This window comes from Pseudonaja textilis, chromosome 1 (genome assembly GCF_049901715.1).
Source record: "Pseudonaja textilis isolate UNSWEBS1 chromosome 1, rPseTex1.2, whole genome shotgun sequence".
In the NCBI taxonomy this organism is placed as follows: Eukaryota; Metazoa; Chordata; class Lepidosauria; order Squamata; family Elapidae; genus Pseudonaja; species Pseudonaja textilis.
In genome coordinates, this window is record NC_141990.1 from 274,094,120 (window position 1) to 274,117,542 (window position 23,423).

General features: G+C 35.5%; 1 protein-coding gene across 1 annotated transcript in view; it reads right to left on the reverse strand.

Annotated features, from left to right (window-relative positions):
- The window catches only part of RYR3 (ryanodine receptor 3), a 305,744-nt gene extending 284,776 nt beyond the window's left edge, over positions 1-20,968 (reverse strand). The window contains exon 1 of the mRNA XM_087921834.1: positions 20,840-20,968. Within this exon, the coding sequence (XP_087777960.1) occupies positions 20,840-20,890 (51 nt within the window). The 5' untranslated portion in view covers positions 20,891-20,968. The remainder of the gene's footprint in view (positions 1-20,839) is intronic.
- Positions 20,969-23,423: the final 2,455 nt, after the last annotated feature.

The following is a 23,423-nucleotide window of genomic DNA, read 5'->3' on the forward strand; positions in this document are numbered from 1 at the left end:
AGCAAATGGTAGGAAGCAGGAAGTTTAGAAGAACCGTACCTTTCTGTCAGTTTTCATCAAAATAACTTATCTGGGTTGAAATTATTACAACCCACATTTTTAAAAATAGAATGTCAACCAAACATAAGTATGAAAAGAGAATTATGTAGTGGGTATTATCATTAAAAGCTGATACAGTAATTATTGCTTTTGAATCAATTAGCACACTACCTTTCTTTTGTAAGGTAACAGGAGGTAACCTTTACTTGTGTATTTATGCATAAATTCTGCTAGCGTTTCTAAGATAATGTCTGCTTTTAACAAACAGAAATAGACAAAATGAGGTCATCAAACCTGTGAAAAGGCTTTCTAATTTTGCTTAATATGTAATTTCCTCAAGTCTCAACATCTTTTTATTTTTCTGAATTGCACTGAACACCATTGCTCCAGACAGATCTCCTTTACTAAAAACTAATATTATGGAACCTCTACCTTTTGCTCATAAATATATATATATATATATTACAGGCTTAGAGAATTGAGCTTGTTTATCCCCTCTCTGAGAATTTTTAACAAACCTTAAAGTAGCACAAATAAAATATCTTGATTCTCTCTGCTATCTATGTGGTGATTGACGGGCACCACTTTCAGGTTATGCTGCTGCCAAGGATATATTCAACATCTGTCAAAGTCAAAATACAAGATAATGGATGCAGAACAGCTATGGACTACATTGGAAGATGAGTCATGACAGCATTATCAATATGAGTGAAAGAAGACAAAAGGAAGAAGTAAGAAGGAATGATATGGTATTTATACCTACATTTTTTTTCCAGTTTGGTTGGTGATTACAGTTTAAAAATGGCATATCCACAAGGATTCTATAAGCAATAAACTTGAAGTAATAGACTTGTAATTATAGGAAAAGTTTCTTCTAGTACTCTTCCCCTTTATCCAATTTCCTGCTTCGTCCCTTCTATTCATACTTTGGTAAAAGTATGCATTGCCTCCTTTATGGCCCTACCTCATAAAAACAAGGAACAAAAGCAATTATATTTCTGATCTACTGTTGTACAAAAGATAAACAGTAACTGTTCATAGCCATACTTTTCCCAAGTTGGTATTCCTCAGGTGATTTGAGACCAGCACTCCCAGAAATTTTCAGTCCTTATCTGGAAAGCACAAGTTGGAGTGTTAATGAAAGATCTTGGCTTCCTCACTGAAATATTGCATAATACAGGTAGTCATCAACTTACAACAGTTCATTTAGTGACCGTTTGAAGTTACAACTGCATTGAAAAAAGTGAGTGATGATTATTTTTCACATTTATCACTGTTGCAGCATCCTCATGGTCACATGATCATTTGGATGCTTGGCAAGTGACTCATATTTATGATGGTTGCAATGTCCTATGGTCATGTGATCAATTTGTGCAACCTTCTAACCAGCAAAGTGAATAGGGAAGCCAGATTCACTTAACAATCTTGTTACTAACTTAACATCTGCAGTGATTCACTTTACAACCGTGGCAATAAATGTCATAAAATAGAGCAAAATTCACTTAACAACTGTCTCACTTAGCAAGAGAAATTTTGGGCTTAATTGTTGTCATAAGTCAAGGACTACCTGTTGCCCTAGGGATTAATGACATTTTTATTTTTTAAACCCATACAAGCATAAACACCCCTCCCTTCCTCCCTCTCTCTCTCTCTCTGTCTCACACACACACACACACACACACAAAGAGTATATTCCTGTAAGTAAATAATAAAGTTTTTCATTTCATTGTAGCTATACACTTTTTCAAGTATACCTAAACTCATTGACTTAGAACTACCATATTTAATAATTGTACACTGAGGCAAGCTTCAATTTACTTGTTTCATTTGGGATGTTGATTGATGATAAGAAAGGGAACTGAGCATGTAATTCATGCAAAAGCCAATTTATTTTTCTAGTGTAGGACTGAACATTCAATTAGTTCAATTATTGATCTTCTTACAGAATCACTATGAAGATTTATTTTGTCTGTATGTGTATATAAATGTGTAGGGGTGATTCCCCCCACTCTCCCTCTCTCTCGTCATCTTGATCTGCTGTAGTCCTGAAAGGAATGTCACAGTACATGTATTCTTTTAAATCTTATAATATAAACCACTGGAAATCTATCAGAAATTTAATTTTTCCAATATTAATGTTTAAAATTGTACATATTCCATTCTCTCATTTTCCCCACAATAACAACCCTGTGAGTTGTATTGGGCTGAGAGAATGTGACTAGCCCAAAGTCATCTAGCCAACTTTCATGCCTAAGGCAGGACTAGAACTCACAACCTCCTGGTTATTAGGCCAGCACCTCAACACTACACTTAACTATTGTGGTTACGACCAGGATTGACAGCAAAGTAGGTGAAAGTGGTATGGCAGGAGAGTGCCACTCTTTGGTCAAGAGTATACAATGCCTTTGCTTCCTGCTAGGATCTCCAAACAAACTCAAATCCATTAATTGGAGGTGAGAATAACCAAGTTTATGAACCATAAGTGGATTTTAGTTTCTTTTCCTATATTATCATTAAAATTAATATTTTGTTTGGATTCATAAATCACATTTACTTCAAAAGTAAAGCAAATATGTCCAGTTCCTCCTCTTAGAGAGGAGACTATCACTTAATACTGTATTACAGCTCTGAGATTTTCTTAAAATTGGATAAAATCAGGGTAGGCTAAAACTGTCCTTTACAAAATTGGACAAAAGAGTAAATCATGCGGCTCTTTTAAAAAGCTCTTAAGGGAAAATAATATAAGAAGTCCATATAAACGATTTGTAACATTATTCCATCCTAAAAGTCATCAAGGATTTCTTGCATAGAAAAAGGGATATTCATTATGGAGCTGTAAATGAATGGTGCTATTCTAAACTTTTATATACAAGTAAAATTCAAGTGCATCATGATTGATACTTTCTGCTAAGTTACAGTAGAATTCGTTAAATATATTTCTCATTAGAACAAAAATAAAACAAATAACCTGTGGTCTTGTAACCATGTTTTTGGACATAACTAGAATATCTGACATTTTGGGAGCAGCCTTAACAAGAAAGGCGAGCCCTAACCATAACCCTCTTAATTGATCCTGAATTTAATTGTGTCTATTTATTGGCATTCACAAATAAAGCACTGAGATGCAGCCATCCTTTATCTTCATTTTCTAGAAATGCAGATGTGGCTTAGGTGGAACTAAGGGCAGCTTGAGAAATAAAAATTATTCAGGAGGCTAATGCTTTACTTGACAGCATGGCAACTTCCTTTCATTTTGTTTACATTTTAAATGCTATTCTAAACTGTTTTTACAAAATATCAAAACAGAAAGTGTGGACAAACTTCAAGCTTCACAGTGATCAATGTGACTGATTTCTTCCAAAAGACATCTATGTGTGATTTGTGTATGATTTTCAGAGTTTTGTTTCTGCAAGGTCAACTATAAGAAAATATGATCCAATAAAATCATGAGCCAATGCATGATTATTTATTTGACCCTACATTTTTTAAAAAAAGCTGAGGACTGCTTTTGAAATGTCATGTTATATAAGGAAATGTCAGTCTGAATTTGTCCTCTAGTTACCTGCAAGTCATATATGATTTGGAAAATCACCGTTATCTAAACTAGATGTATCCAGTGTAGCTTAATTTCCTCATAACAGCAAGTACCTGTTAAATGAGCTCCCATTTGTTGAGGTATATTAGTATGGACACATTATATTTACATTTTGCTTAACTGAAGATTGATGTCTTTTGGAAGAAATCAGACACAAACATAAGGCAAACATTTAAATATCCATCTTCATTATTTATACCCCAAAAGACATGTACTTTGAAGGAGATAGTCTGTTTAGAAACATTACTGGAACAAAAAAGTGGAAAGCAGATATAAATGAAATTATCCTAATATGAAGGATTGTTCAAGATTATTTCCTTTCATTTTTTAAAAAAATTTATTGGTTTTTAAAAACAAACATAAACAAGCAACACATAAAAACATCAAGCTATCTTCCATATGTGTACATACAGTGTGCCGGTTGGTTTACAAATTGTTAGTGCTTCCATTTCATAGTCTTCAACTACAATTACATTGCATATAATCTCATATTTTCAATCAAAAATTAAATACCTTAGTATCATTATTAATCAATCATTTGACTATACTTTTATTCATTCATGTTTTACAAGATAACCATAATTTACTTAGTTTATTTTATAACAGTTCATATTATCATCCCAAATCTATCCTAAAATCATTTTGTAGATATAATAAGAAAGAAGTACATCTTTATATATTTATTATTTTCTAAAAGTCTACATATTTCATTACTGTATTTTATTATCTAACCATTGATAGAAAAGATCCCAAATTTTATAAAATTGTTTATCCTCTTGTTCTCTAATTTCAAATGTCAATCTACTCATTTCAGCACATTCCAATATTTTCTTAATCTTCTTCTTTAACATAACTTCATTCATAACTTCTAGCAATGGAAGATTCAACGATTCTTGTAATGTTTTGTAAAATTCTTCTGGAAGTCCATCTGGGCCTGGTGCCTTTCCATTATTTTGCTTCTTGAGTGCTTCAGTTAACTCCATCATCATTATATTGCTTTCTAACATTGTTTCAATCTCTTTAGGTTTCTGAGGTAAATTAGCATTCTGTAAGTACTATTTAACTCTTTCCTTATCAATATTCTCTTGCATATATAATTTCCCATAGAAGTCTCGAATGTTTTCCTTCCTCTCTTTACTACCATAGCAAACTTGGCCTTGGTCATCTATTAATTGCAATATTTTCCTTGATTTTTCTCCTTTCTCAATTTGTATGCTAACCATCTACCTGGTTTGTTTGCATCTTCAAAGTAGTTCTGTTTAGTACCTCTAATTTTCTGTGCTAATTCTTCTTTTTCTATTTGACCCATTTTATGTTTAATTAGATCCATTTTTAGCTTGATGTTCTTTTTCTGTGGCATTTTCTGTAGCTCTTTTTCAAGTCTTTTATACTCATCCTCTAAGGCCTTAAGAGGCTAGTCTTTTCATAGTATTCCTTTTCCTTGTATAATCTATTATCAAGCCTCTAACATATGCCTTCATTGTATCCCAGGCATTCTGAATTGATGTATCTTCTTTTTTGTTTTCTCTAAAGAAAAAAGCCAATTCTTTCTCCATCCACTGTGTGAAGTCTTTTTCCTTTAAAATGGTATTATTTAATGTCCATCTAGATCTTCTTTTTTGTCCTTTCCATTTAATTGTCATTGGATTGTGATCTGCCCAAGTACTTGTTTCAATATTTATTTCTTGAATATTAGTTATTAATTCTGTTGACATCCTTATCATATCTATTCTGGACCATGATAAGTGTCTATTTGAATAGAAGGTGCATTGTTTAATTTTAGCATTTCTTTCTCTCCATGTATCTTTTAAGTTTATTTCATCTACCATTTTAAAAAAAGATTTAGGGAGAGTCTTTCTGTTTTGCTTTTTTGTTTTCTGTGCTGTATAGTCCAATTTATTGTCTACAATTCCATTAAAATCTCCCATCATAACTATATTAGCATAGTCCAGTTCGATTATTTTCATATGTAATTTTTTGTAGAATTCTTCTTGTTTGTCATTCGGAGCATAGACTGAAATCAGGAGTGTTTTCATATTATTGTCCATTATTTCCACCATTAGTATTCTTCCATCATCATCGGTATAAATCTATTTTGCTTGGGTGGTCTCTTTAATATATAAAACCACTCCTTTTTTCTTACATTGTGTCAAGGAAGTAAATATTTTCCCTAATTTTGGCTGTATCAACAATTGTTCATATTGTTTTTTAATATGTACTTCTTGTAGACAAATTATATCAAATTTTAATTTCTCTAATTTATGAAAGGTTTTCCTTCTTTTAATGGCTGAGTTAAGTCCATTTATATTAATTGTAATCAATTTTTTCTCTTCCATGGTTATATTTTGTAGTTAAGTTTAGCAGCTCTTGTAGATCTTAGTTCACGTTGTTCTTTGGCTTCCACCTTTCCACCTACTGCACCTTCTTCTTTTTCAGTCGCCATTTGGCAGTCGTCTTGGAATTCAATTAGTGAGATCTCTTTTTCTGCCTCTTCCTCTTTCCCTCCAAAAAAATTCTGTATAAAATAATTCCATTTTCTCAGTTGAGTCAATTCTATGTCTCTGTTCTTACCATGTGAACATTAAACCTTCTGGAATCAGCCATCTATAATTCACCTCTTTTTTAAGTAGCATTTTAGTCAGGAATCGGTATTCTCTTCTCTTCTCATCTCTCTCACTCTTCTGGGTATTTGTTTCAAGACTACAATCTCCTTGTCTTTATATTTCAATGTTTTCTCTCTTGCCACTTGCAATATTTGCATTTTAATGGCTTTCTTAGCAAATCTAATGTGAACTTCTCTTGGTAAGCTATTTCTCATCACATATCTTGTGAAAACTTGATAAACCTCATCTATTCCATCCATCATCTTCTCTTGAGTTAGTTTCAAAGCTTCAGTCAGTATTTCTATCATTATCTCAGCTAAGTTTTGTCCTTTTACTTCCTCTACGTTTTGGAATCTAAGATAGAATTCTGATCTATCCATCTCCCACCTCAACATACCACTTTTATCTTGTTCAACCACCATTAATCTATTATCAATATCACCAACCTTCTTGTCTCTTTGTTTATCTTCTTCAATTTTTTGGAATCTCTCATCATACTTCAACATCATTTGTTGGATGTTCTCTACTTTTTCATCAGTTTTCCCTGTTCTTTGTTCAATGTTCTCTGTTCTTTGTTCAATGTTCTCTGTTCTTTATTCAATTTTCTCTATTCTCTTTTCAATATTCTCTGATCTTGCTTGAATATTTTGAATTCCTTGCATAATCATCTGCAGAGTCACATTTTCTTGTTCTTTTTCTTGCTTTAACACTGTCTGTATTGAACGTTGTCCTCCAGATGGTGGAGAGAAAGAAGTAGAAGTTGAAGAACCAGGAGCTGTAAATTTCCTACTCATTTTAAGCAACTCAACATCTTTGGGTTCTTCTAAACCTTAATCCAATTGTGAAGTAACCAATTATAGTTCAAAATAAAAATAGTAGAAAAAAGAATCCCAATAATAATAATAATAATAATAAAAAGGAAAAAAAAGGGAGGACAAAATTTCTTCAGATTCTTGTATACCTTAATCCAATCAGAAGTTAGATGAAGAAAAAGGCTTGGGGGGGCGGGGGGGAGAAAAAAAAAGGAAAAGGAAAAATTCTTCAGGTTCTTCAACACCTTAATCCAATTGAAAGGTCTCAAATAGAAAAGAGTGCATAAGAATAAACCATAAACCTTACTTTGACATTCCTGTTTAAAATCACTGCTTAATCACTTCTGTCAAAACTTTTACAGATTCTTTCTTTTCCTTAGGGTGTCCTTTCAGATCTTAGAATAAAGAAAAAGTTCTCACCAAACCGGCACACTCTCTTTTTCTGTTCTCTTCCGTTTCGGAGCTGTCCCAACTTCAGCAGCTTTAATAGCTGCCTCTTTGCCGCTGGCAAGAAGAGCTTCTCCTGGATCTACCAGGGACTTTGCAGTATCCCTGGGATTGACAGGATGCGCTCTTCACTTTCACCATCTCTTCGGGATGGTTTAGATCTGATAGGACCGTCCAGGAGCAAAGATATCGGCAGCGATCTCAGACCTCCAAGATCGCATGGGACGCCAGCTCCGCCCTCTCAAGATTATTTTCCTTCATTTTTAACAAAGATACACTTTAGTTTTCTAATATTTCACTAACCTTTTTATTGTTGCTGATTTTGTATGTCCAGAAAAAATGAGATAATAAAGCTCTACAAGCAATAACTATTAGGAATGTTTTTTTTTTTAATCTTTCCACCAAAAGGGGTAACTAAACTTTTTGTCACAACAGTTGGCAGTTTGTAACAACCTGGTTCTAGTTCTCCAACATTATTCAGAATAAAATTATTACAGTTTTTATACTAAATTGTTACTTAAATAGATTTAAAAGGAATTTTATACCATATGGATTTTTAGGTTTATTGATCACTACCTTAGCCAAGGCAGATGAACAGAGAGGTGTAACATACAGGCCTCAACTATAATTGTTTACCTTTGGGATCTCAAATTGCATTCAGAATCTCTCAAAGCAACAACAAAGACAAGGTAAGTATACATGTAGGATAAATAAAAATAACATTTTTACTGTTACCTAGTAAAAATGACAATCAGCTACTCTAGATTAAAGAATCTAGAATATAAATGTATTTCTGTCTTGGACTTTTAATTCTGTGTTATTTTTTTCTGCCCTTTTGTCATAACAGCCTGCTTCTTGCTAATTTTTTGGCCTGGATTATTGAAGGTAAAACAGTCTTTAGGAACTATCTTTAGGAACTATCTTTAGGTAAAACTTATCTGTTTCCAGATTGCTATTTCCAACCTTGCCAACCCCAGGTCTCACTCAAATCCTAATAGAAATGTGATGAATCAAAGCATCTTTCCAAACCAAGCACCTCAAACAAACCAACAAAGCAAGCTAACAGAATACAACGAATGTTATGGTAGATGTGAAACAAGAATTAATGACTCCTGGCATCAGATGCATATGAATTACACACAATGAATGGTGTGAAAGATGCCAGATGCTGCTGTAAGACTAATAAGATATTGCAAAAATAAGAAGGCAAATAATTAGAAGCATTCAGTAAGGATTATCAAATAATGTTGAACAACTTGTTTCTAGTTATCTCCAAATCCCTATTATGGATGGCATTAATTGAAAAGAAACCTCCCAACAGCTATTAATGAAGGAAGATAGCAATAGATCTCCTCTGAACAGAGACTCTGTCCATATGATGGAGGAATAATTTTAAAAAGTAACATTCTGTATTACCCTCTCTACATAGCCCCCACCCCCCAGGAATTATTATTTTCATTCTTCACTAAAAATCCTGGTCATTCTGATTTGTTTTATCTTAAGTTGTTATAATTGAATCAATCTGGTTTTATTTTCTTTAGCATTGTCAGGTACTATTTTATAGTTTGTACAGTGTGCCAATTAATTAGGATGAAAAATGAAGAATATAATTGTTCATCCTTTTTAGATAATCTAAAACAATTATATTTTTCCTTTTTCATCCTAATTAATTATGACTTTTGTGTTTTATCTGATCTTCTGTGACTGAATAAAGTTAAGAAGAAAACATCCAACAGTCTTATTGGAATATCCTATTAGACTTAAGAGATATATCTTCATTATTAGAATAATTATATCAAATGCAATTTTTAGCATGCCTTATCAGCTTTCCCAGCTATTACTAAGGTGGTACTTGGGACACCAGAAGTTCCAATGGATACTTTTATACTGAAAAGAAGCCAAATCTTACATATGAATAACATTTGAATAAGAATTTTGATTACAGTAATAAAAACTAATACAAACTAAGCAGAGCAAAAGAGAATAAAAACAATAAAATCTTCAGGAAAAAATGGAAAGAAAAGGGAAAAAGTCAACCTTTGTAATCGTACTCTGGGTTTTTTGGATATTACAAGTAGTCATTTATCCAAACATGATGTATTATTCCTAGGTGGAGCATCCCTATGCATCTTGAAGCACTTTTTTGAAATCCAATTCAAAGCATTGCATAATTCTGATTAATAATTTGGGACAGAAAGCTGCAGAAATAAGAAGCTCCTTCTAAGCAAAATAAACATTTTTCAGACTAAACCTTTAAGATTCAACTATTGCTTTTAAGGTTGAAAAAAAATCAAACTTGCCTGAAACTCTTGGGATCTGTTGTTATGCAAACTGCAGGCAATAAGGTTGGAGGACCCAATAGTCCAATTCCTTATAAAATAGTTTCCTAGATTCCCAAACTGTAACATTGGTTGGTTAAATTTATTTTCCAAATAAGGAAACAAGCATCAAGTCTTATTAAATATTTTAATACTCTGTGCTTAAGTTAGACTGTTATGTTGTATGAAGAACGCATTCACTTATTTCCTCTCTTTTTCTTTTGTTTCAATTTCATTGCACTACAGAAAATAAATTTTGAAATAGTTGCTCCTTTTTAGATTACTTGGTTATAGGCATTTTTTACAACTATGCTCAAAGCATAATGAATAGAATAGAATAGAATAGAATAGAATAGAATAGAATAGCTTTATTGGCCAAGTGTGATTGACTACACAAGGAATTTGTCTTGGTGTATATGCTCTTGGTGTATATAAAAGAAAGATATATTCGTCAAGTGTCAAAAATCATAAGATATAACACTTAATAATAGACATAGGGTACTATAAGTAATCAAATCATACTAGAAAACAGTCAATAAAAATCGTTAGGATACAAGCAACAAGGTTACAGTCAAACAGTCATACGTGGGAGGAGATGGGTGAAAGGAAGGATGGAAAGATTAATAGTAATAATAATGAAGACTTAGTAAATAGTTTGACAGTGATGAGGGAGTTATTTGTTTAGCAGAGTGTTGGCGTTTGGGAAAAAACTGTTCTTGTGTCTAGTTGTTCTGGCGTACTGTGCTCTATAGTGTCATTTTGAGGGTAGGAGTTGAAACAGTTTGTGTCCAGGATGTGAGGGGTCTGTAAATATTTTCACAGCCCTCTTTCTGACTTGTGCAGTATACAGGTTCTCAAGGAAAGGCAGGTTGGCAGCAATTATTTTTTATGCAGTCCTAATAATCCTTTGAAGTCTGTGTCTGTCTTGTTGGGTTGCAGAACCAAACCAGACAGTTATAGAGGTGCAGATGACAGACTGAATAATTCCTTTTCTATATTTATCTATTTTATATGTTTTTATTCATTATACTTGTATTTTCCTCTGACTTGTTTTATTCCCTTCTATCTTTTATTCTCAATTATCCTCTTCTAACATTCCTCCAAGGTTTTATTAACTCAATCAAGCATAAACACACAAAAGTTTTTTTAAAAGACCAACAAGACATAAGACATAGAAACACAAAACCTCCTTTCTGAAGGCTACTTATAGATTTTGACAAAACAAATAAGACATTCTTTTATACAACAGAATTCCAACAAAATAAAAAGAAATCCTTGCATTATATATCACCTAGAGATTATATATCACTTAGAGTTGCACTGTGAAGTCCTTGGTGTTCTCTGAGCTTGATGGTTTGCTTACATTTTATTATCCACCTAGGTAAAACTGATCCAATATTAGAACACTATTTCAATTGCAATTGGTTGTTCACCAGCAGATACAGACTGATTACCTATTAGGGCATTGAAGATGTTACCGGTATCAAGGCAGGTAATGAAACGTCTGCAAGCAAACAAACAAGGCTGAGAGAATACCAAGGATTCCACAGAAATCCTTGAATTTGAAAAACTAGCAATTGTCAAGATTTCTCACCACCTGCCACCACCACCACATGCCCTACTCAATTTTGAAATGGAGGTGATACAAGATTCTTCTTGAGCATTCTTCGGTCATATTGTAATTGAGAAAGAAATTTACAGAAAGAGAACCAAGGTCAGAGTATCTGTTTATTAATGAAAGGTATGAACTGTGCAGTTGCTGCAAAATAGGGATATTCCAAACTATAAAGCCTGGAGCCTCTGTTCAGTTAAACGAAGCTTGCAAGGTAGAATGCAATTTTAGAGATATATATATCATAAATGGCAAGTTAGCTTTTCAGTTATTCAATGAATCTGAATCAAGGTTAAGATTAGGAAAAAGACTGTAAATCCAATTCTTATTTTCATATAGAGCAGTGTATTTCAATCATGACAACTTTAAGATGTATGGATTTCAATTGGTTTCCATCTTTATTTTATTTATTTTATTTATTTGTCAATTGTTTACGAGATAAGTAAAAGTGTATACATAATTATGAATACATGAAATGAGTACATATAAGAAAAATAAAAGAAAAATAAAAGAAACAATAGGACAGGGACGGTAGGCACGTTGGTGCGCTTATGCTTATCTTGCTTCATCCTAGATGAGGAATTCTAGGAAATGGTCCATACATCTTAAATATGCCAAGGTTGAAAAACACTGATATACAGCATGACAGCATAGCAACAAAGTGCCTGACAATAACAATAGGCATGGCACCTTAAAATATAAGGGCATATCATCTGACAATTCTTTGCAGATCATTATTTTGCCAACAAGCTTAACAAGCATAAAACAGTGCAGCAAAATTCTTAACAGGAACCCAGACTTTGCATCCTTCAACTTTGTGCTGTAGGTCATATGAAGATAAGAGACAAAATGTCTTAAGAATATTACTGAAACTATTATCTAAAGCTCATGATTAAGCTCTCCCTAATTTATAACAGCATTATAAAACTATTACTTTTCCAGAAAGAGATCTAAAACTACCCCACCATGGGAAAGGCATTGGTTAAATAAATGCATGCCCAAACTCTTCACTCTTGCAACCCAGGGTACAATGTTCTCATGAAGAAGCTTTATCTCCAGTCTTGCCCTTGTCTGCTGAAAGAAAATGAGGATGTGCAGAGCAAAACAGCAACTGTGAGGATAAACACACAGTTTGTGAAGGAAAGCTGTGTGATCTGGGTGACCTATGAAAAAAGAAAGCTCTGTGACCCATCCATGTCATGATCCTATACTATTTTCAGAAATCAAGATGTCTGCATCATCCTTAAGTGAGAATCAGGACTTGAGGACTTGCTCAGGATAATTTTAAACTACATATCTTGGAAATTGAAAATTGCAGACACAACGTAGCATGATACTTCAAAATCAAACACAATAAGTCCAGTAGCTGTCACACAACAGACTTTTTTGAGATGTTATGTTGTAATTACGTTGTCAGTTCGCGGTTATAAAACAAGCTGTCTCAGTCCATATTTCCTAGGGCAAGATAAATGCCAAAACAGTCCTGATCCTGATGGATTTTTTTTTGTTTCGGGACTGGCCTTGCAGTCAAAAAGTTGCTCATCAAACACATGGCAATTAACTTGGAGATAGCCTAAAAACCCTGACTGGCAAGTTGCTTGGCCTTTGCTGTTATTGGAACAGAGTGGCCGTGTTCAGAGGCAATACTAATCTATCTAATCTGTAGTTTAGCAGATTTTGTAAAAATGAACCCAGCCAACTCCTCTGCTCATGCTTTTCCCCTCCCCTATTTCCTTTGGTTTGGCTACCCAGAGGAGAAACTGTCACATATATTTTAAATGAATCATTATTTAGCATGTCATCTATACCCACCATTTCACTGATCAATGCAATTAGTCATACCTGACTGTGGGACTAGGGCTGCAAGACTTATGCACATGTTTATTGATAGATATTCAGCCTCTACAAAAATTAGCAATTTTGCAGCAGCTAAAATCACTAAAAGAAAGAAAATTAAAGATCCTTTTGCATCATTGCACCTATTTACCATTGTTATTCCAGCTGATTTTCTGGAAACCCTCATTCCCTAAAGTCCCATGACTGTGAAGCTCTGCCAGTGTCGAAGCTAGAAGGTCATATTTGTTTCTATATTGATGGATTTTTATGTACTCTGGAACGTCTGATTTTGGGGGATGTTTTAGCAACATTACTCTCAGTGCAAGTGAATTTTCTCTAAGTCTCTGGCCTTTAAGAATTGGAGAATAGATGATATGAAAATATTTCTTAAATATATAGCATGTATTTCCTCTTAGAAGTGATTACATCAGATTTGATCACAAAATGCTTTGTGATGCTGAGCAGTATCTGTGATATTTGTTAAATGAATGGCACAATACAGCCTTTCAGTCAAGAATCTTCTATCTTCATGCCTTTTCCCTCATGATATCAAAGACTTTTTTTAAAAAAAAATCTGGCTGGTTCTGTAAGTCTTGCCTTCTGAATTTTACTGATCCTTATTGTTCTTTGGGTCTGACTCTTAGTTCCATAAATATTTTATTGGAATAAGCTACTCAGATTCTCTGGCAGATAAAATTCTACTTTTCTATTTTTTTTTAAGATGGTAGAAGTTTACTGTTAGAAATTTTCTTTCTCATTATTCTAAAATATCCTGCAATCCAAAAATCTGTCTTCTTGGTTTTCTCTTTCCTTACTCTGCAAACTTTGTGATCTGACATTTCTTGATTGCATGACTCTACTACTCTACTGTTGGACTATGCTTTTATCAAGCCTCATTTTTCTTCTTTTACATGGATACATTAACAACTCTGACTTTAATAGATATATAGTATAATTCTTTTCATTGTAACTTTTATTGGCTCTATTATTATTCCCATCCAGTATTAACCAAATACATGATGATTCTGAGGAACTTCATGAAAGTGAACTACTTACTTTTCCTTTCTTTCAATTTTAATGAAATATGCATGCACTAAACTCTAAATTAGTGTTTCTCAAACTTGACAGCTTGAAGATATGCTGACTTCAACAACAAGGCTGGCTCGAGAATTCTAGGAAATGAAGTCCAGTCCACACATCTTCAAGTTGCCACAGTTGAGAAACATTGCTCTAAATGCTTCATTAACACAATAGCCAAATGGCAATTTTCAAGTGATGTGCAATATCTTCAAGTTTAACATACCATTCCAAAAGTTAAATTCATAAACCTACTCAAACACTTATCAGCTATAAGAGTATTAACAATTTTTGAAATTGTTCTTCCTAATTTTTAAAATATCCTTCCTAATATTTTTTTAAATATTGCATGTTTTCTTCTACCTCATCCTTTCCATTTAATTTGTTTAAGATTTTGAACTTTTATTCGTATAATTTTTTATTGTGCTTCTCTGCTACAAGGGAGAAATAAGCATGAATCAGGAAAATAATTACTGCTTTCATTAAAAGAATAAGGTACTGGGGATCAGGTCATAAATCAAAAGGGGCTCACAATCTGATCTCCCCCCAGTGTCACATTCAGTGCTGCCAATTCGTTGGGCTTAGTTCCCAGAACTCCTGCAAAATTTATCAACCAGCAGAGAGAAAGTATCATGTATATGGGAAGTAATTGCATTAACTATATATATTTCATTATATTTTAATTTTAAAATACATTTGGTTGTTGTTGTTTTTTGTCCTGGATGTGGCTGTCAGGGCTGTCAATGGATGGAAGATGTTTTCTTAACTCTGTGCCCTCTTTCAATGGTCAGAAAGAACACAGAGAATAAAAGCAATCTAATGTTATTAATGGATGTTATAGAGCTAAAGATAATAGTAAATCTTTTTCCTCTTCTGAGGTTATACTTCTGAAAGACAGAATGAAACATTAAAATCTGATTGGGTAGAAATTTGGTTCTATCATTATTACTCATTCAGAAACTATCAAGGATCTGATAGGGTTGTCATTTCTGGAACACAGCAGATACAATTTATAGCCATTTTCATTCTTGTCTCATTGAGCGCCTGATGGTACCTACACCTTTGTTATGGCCCACTAGTTTGTTGAAGGGTTACTCCAAGATGTTACTTGAAGACCAAGTGTAGGTTTTATCCTGAAAATATTTGTGTAGCACCATGATTAGCGTTGACTTTAAGTGCTATGTGAATTCATGATTTGCTAATCAGAAATGATGTCTTGTTTTCTAAAATTGTTGTGAACGTTCTGAAGGTACTTTCTTTTTCCAGCTGTAGCCAATAAGATGCCCCAGGAAAACTCACAAATAGAACAAAATGACAATATCTGTCGTATCTGATTTATTGCCAGCAAAATCAAAATTCTTTCTCTCTCTCAATCTGTCTCTTTGGACATTGGGCTTCCAGCAATTATGGCAAATTTACTTCCATGTAATCTTTCAGAAAGTATTAACATCACTAGTTCATTGGCAAATGATGGCAAGTTAATTTCATGAGTATCATTTAAATGTTTATCTGAAAAGCGTTTCCCCCCACCTAAAGTTCTAAATTGCATTCTGGGGCATGTATATTTATTTGTCTACAGTAGACACAACAATAGTCAATTATCTGTATAGACCGTGAGTATGGCTTCAAGGCTTGGGATTGCAGGCATGGAATAAGCAGAAAAGTAGTTTTTTTTTCTTTTCCCAAAGCTTTGCCTATGTTCCAGGAAGGTAAGCCAGGAAAAATGGAAACTCTGCATGCATGTATGCACACTCCCCCCCGCCAATTCTATTTGTCTATATGGAACATGTATAATTCATTTTCAGCATGGTGCAATATCTTGATTACAATATAGAATTAAATTTTATTTCTTATTTCCACAGCCTTTCTTGCAGTTTCTAGTTTCCCAATAATTTCCCAAAGTCTCAGTATAGAAAGAAATACAAGGCTGATTCCCAGCTTGATCTTAAACATACTAATGGTAATCCAGTAAGTCAGCCAAGCATATAAATAACATTAACAATGCACTGAGTATGTTCAGATTGTTTCATCTGAAACAATGGACGCATCAGAGACCCTACATCAAAATCTATTTTACTGCCATCAAACATCTGTTCAAGATTTAAAGTTGAAGGGACATGTAAGCAATAGTTGAATATTTACAGAGTCTAATTCAAGTCAGCTCACGGCATAACTCCAAAAGTTGTTCTCAAGACAGTTGTATTGTAGCAGCTAGATAACAAGATTCTTATTTTATACATACATAATTAGAGATAAACTCCACTGGACACTGTTGGTTTATGCAATGTTCTAAGCCATGGTTTTCTTCATTATTTGTGACTAAGCAGGGTCCCCATATTATGCTAAACCATTAGCATAATCCCTAAACCACAATGATGGGTACATATAATACACTAAATCAAAGTCATATTATGCCTTAAAATATTGAATAAAGCAAGTCTATAAGACTTACTCATAACTAGATATGTATTAATTTATGTAATGTGTACCAGAATGTCTCCAATTTAAAATTAGTTTTTCCCATAGTCCATTTTGTGGCCTTTACAAGCCATTATTTGAGAAGCATGTTTTCTTTGCAGTAATAATGTTTTACTCCCTGACTTTTTAAAGTAGTATTGAAGGGACTATAATTTCAATCAAGATTTCATATGTACCAGTATATGATAAGAGAAAAAAAAGTTTCCAGGACAAAGCATTATAGAGTGTTGAAATATGCTGAGTTTTGGTTCACACATAATTGTACTTTGCATCTGCTATCAGCATCCTTACATTTCGGCCCCCAAATCTTTACAATTCTCAAAAACTGCAGAAACAGAAGCCTGAAAAGTTCTTAGGAATTCAGCCAAAACAAAATAGTCCAAGCCTAATTGTTTATGGAATTTTCCCCCTCAATTAAACTAAAAAGAATTATGTGCTTCTTCCAATGATTAAAGAGAACTTCTCTTATACACAGAAGCATTTACAGTGTATCAAAGTCAAGATGACATATATGTAGTAAAACAAGAACACAACATATTTGTGCCCAATTTCTGATGCAAGTTGTAAGTTGTGGGTTTCGTGTTCTGATGTACATTTTCTCACTTTTTGCCCCTTCAAGGGCTCTATGAATAAGTATCTATGAAATCACCACTCAGCCAGCTAAGCCTATAAATTAGCCAATAAGAGATTCAATGGAAGAACTGGTCCAATCCTGAAGCATATTCACTAACAAAAGAGATTCACCTGTTTGAGTCCCACTTAAGTAGCACTGATCATCATTGATGGTGCAGTGATGAAAACACAGAATTGCAGGCTAACTCTGTCCACAGCACAGCCTGAAATTTGATCCTGACGAGCTGAAGGTTAACTCAGCCTTCCATCCTTATGAGGTTGGTAAAAGGAGGATCCAGATTGTTGGAGGCAATATGCTGACATTGTAAACTGCCCAGAGGATGCTGTAAAGCACTATGGGGCATTATATAATTATAAGTGCTATTGCTATCACCATTGTCACCAGCACTGGCACATAACAAACCCACTCTACCTGTGGTCCCTGAATTTATGCCTAATGTTTAAATATTAGCTTTTCTAATCTTTAATACACCTTTTTATCAGCCTGTTAATTGTGCTATCCTTATACGACGCAGCAAATGTGCTAACCAATTTACTTTTCGTTTTTCAAATATGTGATCCTGAGGGTGTCTGTTCACAAAATCTGCAATGTTAATTCAAATGGTTGATTGTCCACTATTTCCCACTTTAGAGGACTTATTTCCCACTTTGTTGAACTGTAATCCATAATTTGCTTTGTGCTTCATATGTTTTCTCCACATTTTATATGAAATTTGAGGGGAAAAAGCATATCAGGCATACAGCAAATTATGTATAACAGTTCAACAAAGTGGGAAATACCGGTAAGTCCTTTTAAATATATTTGAAACAAAGTGATGAAATCAAATGGTCAAAAGTATCAAAATTCCCTTCCAATGTAGATAGACAAGTTCCAACAGGTTTAGCTGGTGCTGTATTAACCTTAGGAGTACCATTTAAAATCCTTAACTGCAGAAACTTGACACATGTATATTTTTGACAATAACATAGTTTCTGAACATCAAAATACACAATCAATGTAAAGCTAAACAGAAATGTTTAGTACAACTGAACTGGTTCTTCATATATATCCACTTCTAAGGCAGAAAGCAACTGATTCCAAATGACATCTGAAAAATTAAGTGTCTTAAGTACAATAATGAAATCATATGGGTTATTTTTACTCAATTTGGGTAATAAATCAGAATAAAGACTTCAAAGCATGAGACACGATTGCTGATGCTGTCAATAAGTGTAAAAATGTGGAATCCTGTTGTGTATATTTAACAATTATCTGTTGAAAAGAGCCCTTCTCAAGGTTATTACTATGAATCTTGTCTCTAATCAGACTTGTCACGTCCACAGTTACATTGCCAGTTACACTGCCAGAAGAACAGGAGTATATTGCACATAAAAAGCTATTCCTTAACATTTAATCCAAAATCAGCCCCTATAAATTGTCACAAGTTTAAGGATTGCTATGAGCTACTCCAATAAAGAAGCTAGAAACACAGATGCAAACGTGTTTTAATGTTATGGACATGCCTTAATACATGGTTGCTGTGCCCAGGGAATAATTAATATTGATATGATTGCAGCAATCAAAGTAATGTGCCAGAGGTTAATCAATCATACCAGCTCCTTTGGTATGGTATGAAGAATTTTTTTAAAAAAAAAAAGTCTTGCAAGTCACTATCTCTCACTGAACAAGTTTTTTTCATATGGGGAATGGAAAGGATACTTACAGTTTAGGTTTTATGGTGGAAATTAAGACTGGAGGGAGCAGGGAGAGGGGAATGAGAGTACTGTTAATGGATAAACAGCAGTCCAATCTCTGCACTATCTACTAGTGCCAAGATATACTTGCTTCCTAAAAGCAAGTATATCTTTACATCATATGCTGAACAGGAAAAAATATATTTCAAATTCACTGAAAGATGGAAAGAGTTTCTACATGCTGGGTAAAGAATACAGAGAACCATTTCACCAGAAGCCACTTCAAGAAGCAGAAGATATACATTATTTGTCTGGAAGTGGGGTGTTCTTTGGGCTTTATTATTCAGTGGGGCTATTAAAGGAAGCATCTTAGGCATTTGGAAGAATTTTACATCAAAGATATACTTTGGAAAGTGCAAAACTAGGGGAATAGCAAAAAGAAGTGCAATATTAAATACAATAAATCATCTGATGCCCAGGATATATATATATTTAGCTTCTTCCCTGTACAGACAGGTAGCTGTTCCATCTCATAAAGCCACTGAAAATACTATAGAACAAAAGTGCTCTTCACCAAAATTAGCTCTTCCATCAGGAGATTTCATGAAGCAAGCGAGCGTGATATTTTATCACAGCTGGCATCTTTTTTTCTTTTTTTTTTTTGGAAGAGCCCTGGGACTTTCGTCACATCTCTCTTATCCCTCGCTCTAATACCAGCTGACAAGGATATGGTGCTGATTTTGGACATTGAGAAGATCTATTCTAGAAATCCACCTTTTAAAAAGTTAAGCTGCAAGCTCAACAGGGCTACCAACTTGACCCTGATGGAATTGCTCCTACTGAAGGTGAAAAACGGAGAGGTGAACAGGACTCTTCCCCAACCAATACGGGAATACGTCAACCCAGAGGATTTCTGGAGAGCAGAAAAAAAGTCTTTTCCACCACAGCCTAGTAAAGTTAACTGTGTGGATCAGATCTTTGTTCCAGTTTGTTTTGAAAGCTTTATGGCAGGATGTGAAAGCTCTTTTTGGAGCATTCCGAGAAGCACATTCGATTCTTTCACTGCCCAGCACTCGTCCACTCAGCATTCCTTATAGCAAGGGGTCTCCAACCTTGGCAACTTTAAGCCTGGCAGACTTCAACTCCCAGAATTCCCCAGACAGCCTTAAAGGAAGCTTCAGAAACAATACTGGTTTTACTTTGGAAGCCCTTGCGTTCATGCAAGTTCATCCTTTCAACTTGCTCTGAAATGGGTGGGAAGTTGCAGGAGGTCTGCTCGCAAATTGCACACCGGATCCCTTCGCCCCTTGCCAACCTCCTGGGATTTCTCAGAGCAGAGAAGCAGAAACCTGGAGAGAAGTTTCAAGGGGGGCAGGTATCTGGCGTGCCGCATTTCCAAAACCCAACTACAAAGTTGACAAGGATGCTGGGGGTGGCGGGGGGAGAGAGAGCCAAGCCAACTCTGGCTTTGTAGGCAGCCAACTCGATCCGAGGAGATCGGTGAGCAGATCTCAGGCGGGAGACCGAATGCTCTCGGGAGTTGGTCTGATTCCGAAAGGCTTGTTAATATGATTCTCCGAAGACTCACTTCCTAAGCAAAAGCCCAGGAACTAAGGAGAAACCTCATTTAGAAATCCGCTCGGAAGACCTGGAGGGGGAAAGAACCGGGTTCCTGATCTAGAAACACCGACATACATGCACCCACGGATACTTACAGTTCGTAGGAACTGTATCTCGTCTTCCCCTCCTTCGCCCCCTTCAGCCATGGCTCTGGAAGTGGGGTCGGTTGATGGGGGCGGGGGCGCTCTGCTCAGCCTCCGATCGCCTCTTCAGCGGCAGCTCGCAGGCTCACCTCAGCTCCTTTTCCCGATTGGCATTAGCATCTAGCTAAATCCTTAGCCATATAGGGAGCCCCGCCAACTCCACTGCACTGCAGACTGTCAGTCAACCCCCTCAGCGCCAGAACCAGCGGAGCTGCTTCCCCAATTTCACAGCAAGCTCACCCCCCCTCCCACCGCTTCCGCCTTGCCCCCCTTCTCTAGGGAGAAACCGATCGGGAAGACACTACAGGAAGCCCTCCCTGCATTTCCAAGGGTCTCCCTCCCCCCCTTTTTTTAAAGGTCTCTCAATAGCGCAATCGGGGTGAAACGACAGTGAAAAGCGAAGCTCCCCCCCTTTGCTTGGTGGCTTCAAATGTCTGCCTCCTCCCGGTGTTACAAAAAAGAAGAAAAGAAAGAAAGTATCGCAATCAGCAAGTCTTCCCTTATTGATGAATATTTCAGAGGATTGAAATACGGACTGTCATCAGCTTGGGAGAATGATTATTTTAGCAGCAGGTTTCAGGCATGGGCAAAATTATCTATTTATCTAAAACGAGCAGCAGCAATTCTGTCTGATGATACAATTCCATCCTCTAAAGGAACTGTGTGTGTCACTGTTAAATAAGCTACAATTCCCACAAAGCAATTGCTATGAAGCCCAATCTATCTGGGATCTATGCTAGTCTATAATTACCAACATGGGTACTGGAGTTCCCATCCTATGCATGTGTAGGAGGATGCAAGTTCTGCTGAAGTCCGTGGAATTTATGTCTCGGTACAACTGATTAATTTGATTGGTTTTATTCCCTACACCTCCAGTCTTCCGTTTCTGAAGTTTGGTAGGAAGAGTGAATCAAAGCTATTATTAAAACCTACAACATAACCTTTCCCGAAAACCAAAAATGTTACTTTGAAAAAGGAAATGAAGAATGCTTCAAAACAGAAGAAGAAAGGTTACAGTATATGATTTTCAGCAGCAATGAAGATCTTGCCACACGCTCAACCTTGAGAAGTTTCACGGATTAGTTTAAGCATCCCAAAAAGCTTATATGTGCTTAAATTCCCTTGCATGTCGTCCTTGCCCCATCAGTTGTGTCCACTTGCTTGTCCATTCAGCATTTGCACTGCTTGAGTCAAGATCCTTCTGCTTGTGTCCCACAGTCAGATAGAGCTGGACAAGATCAAGTCATTTTGTTGCTCTGGAAATAGAGGTTTTCCCCTTAAGCCCATACAAGATGCTCCACTGAAGGCAATGCAGCATGCATAAATGCATATAAGAAATATGGCCTGGTTGTAGGGGGGCCTTCCTGTGGTGCTCTGTGTGCTGTTCCATCTGACCACTGCATGTGATCTTTCAGAGTTCTGCCCGTCATTCATCCTTATATTGACAGCATGGTCAGGGAGTCGATCTAATGGAAGGGCTGCCTGGGTCAAGGGCAGCTATTCTCCCAGGTGCTCCAGTGATGCAGCACTTTGAAAGTCATTCATGAGCCACTTCCCATCACAATGCAAATGTCTCTCTAATAAAGGAGTCCTGAAACTTGGCAACTTTAAGACTTGTGGACTTCAACTTCCAGAATTTTGGAGAATTCTGGGAGTTGAAGTCCACAAGTCTTAAAGTTGCCAAGTTTGAAGACCTCTGCTCTAAGAGAAAGTGTGTTCAAATCACACAGCTGCCCAGAAAGGGGCACTCCAAGTACTTTCCTTCACTTTTCTTTTCCTGAAGCTCAGCAATGGGTTCAAAGAATGAGATTCCTCTGCTGTATGAAATATATTGTCAGATGTCTTGTCCTAATCCACTCCCCCCTGCTGCCACTGCAAACAGTTGTGAATAGAAAGATATTGTATCCCATGCTATTTTAGGAGACCACCAACCACATGAATGCATTTTGGACGCTTGGCAACCAGTCCACATTTACAGCTGTTTGCAGAGTCCTGTGGTCAGGTGACTGCAATTTATGATGTTTTTGCCGGATACTGGCATTTACTTCCAGTTTTGGGCAAACCCCACCCCAATAGCAAACAATGGGTTTGCAAAAACCACAAGCTTTACTTTACAATCATGGCATTACTTTACGACCATCATATTTACTTTAGGATCACATTTGCTTAATGACTATCACAAAAAAATATTGTAAAATTGGTCACTTTATGATCAGCATCAGTTCTGAGAGTTCAGTTACAGATGTAAGTTGAGGGTATGGGTGTTGAATACACACAATTCTAGCCAAATGGCTGGGTGCTAGAAATATAATATTTTGCCTTTTAAATATTTCCTAAAACATTTCATTCTTCTGGGAGAGGTGAGTGCTAACTTTCTATGTGCTCATGTTAAAAGCAGCTGGTTGTTGTGAAGCCAACCACATATATATTCCCCTGTTTTGGGTTCTTCAGTTCCTTCTGCCACACAGCTGTTGCAGGTGTTTATTTTCTATCTTTTCATGTGTTGTGCAGTGCATTAGAATGACTGCAATAAAGA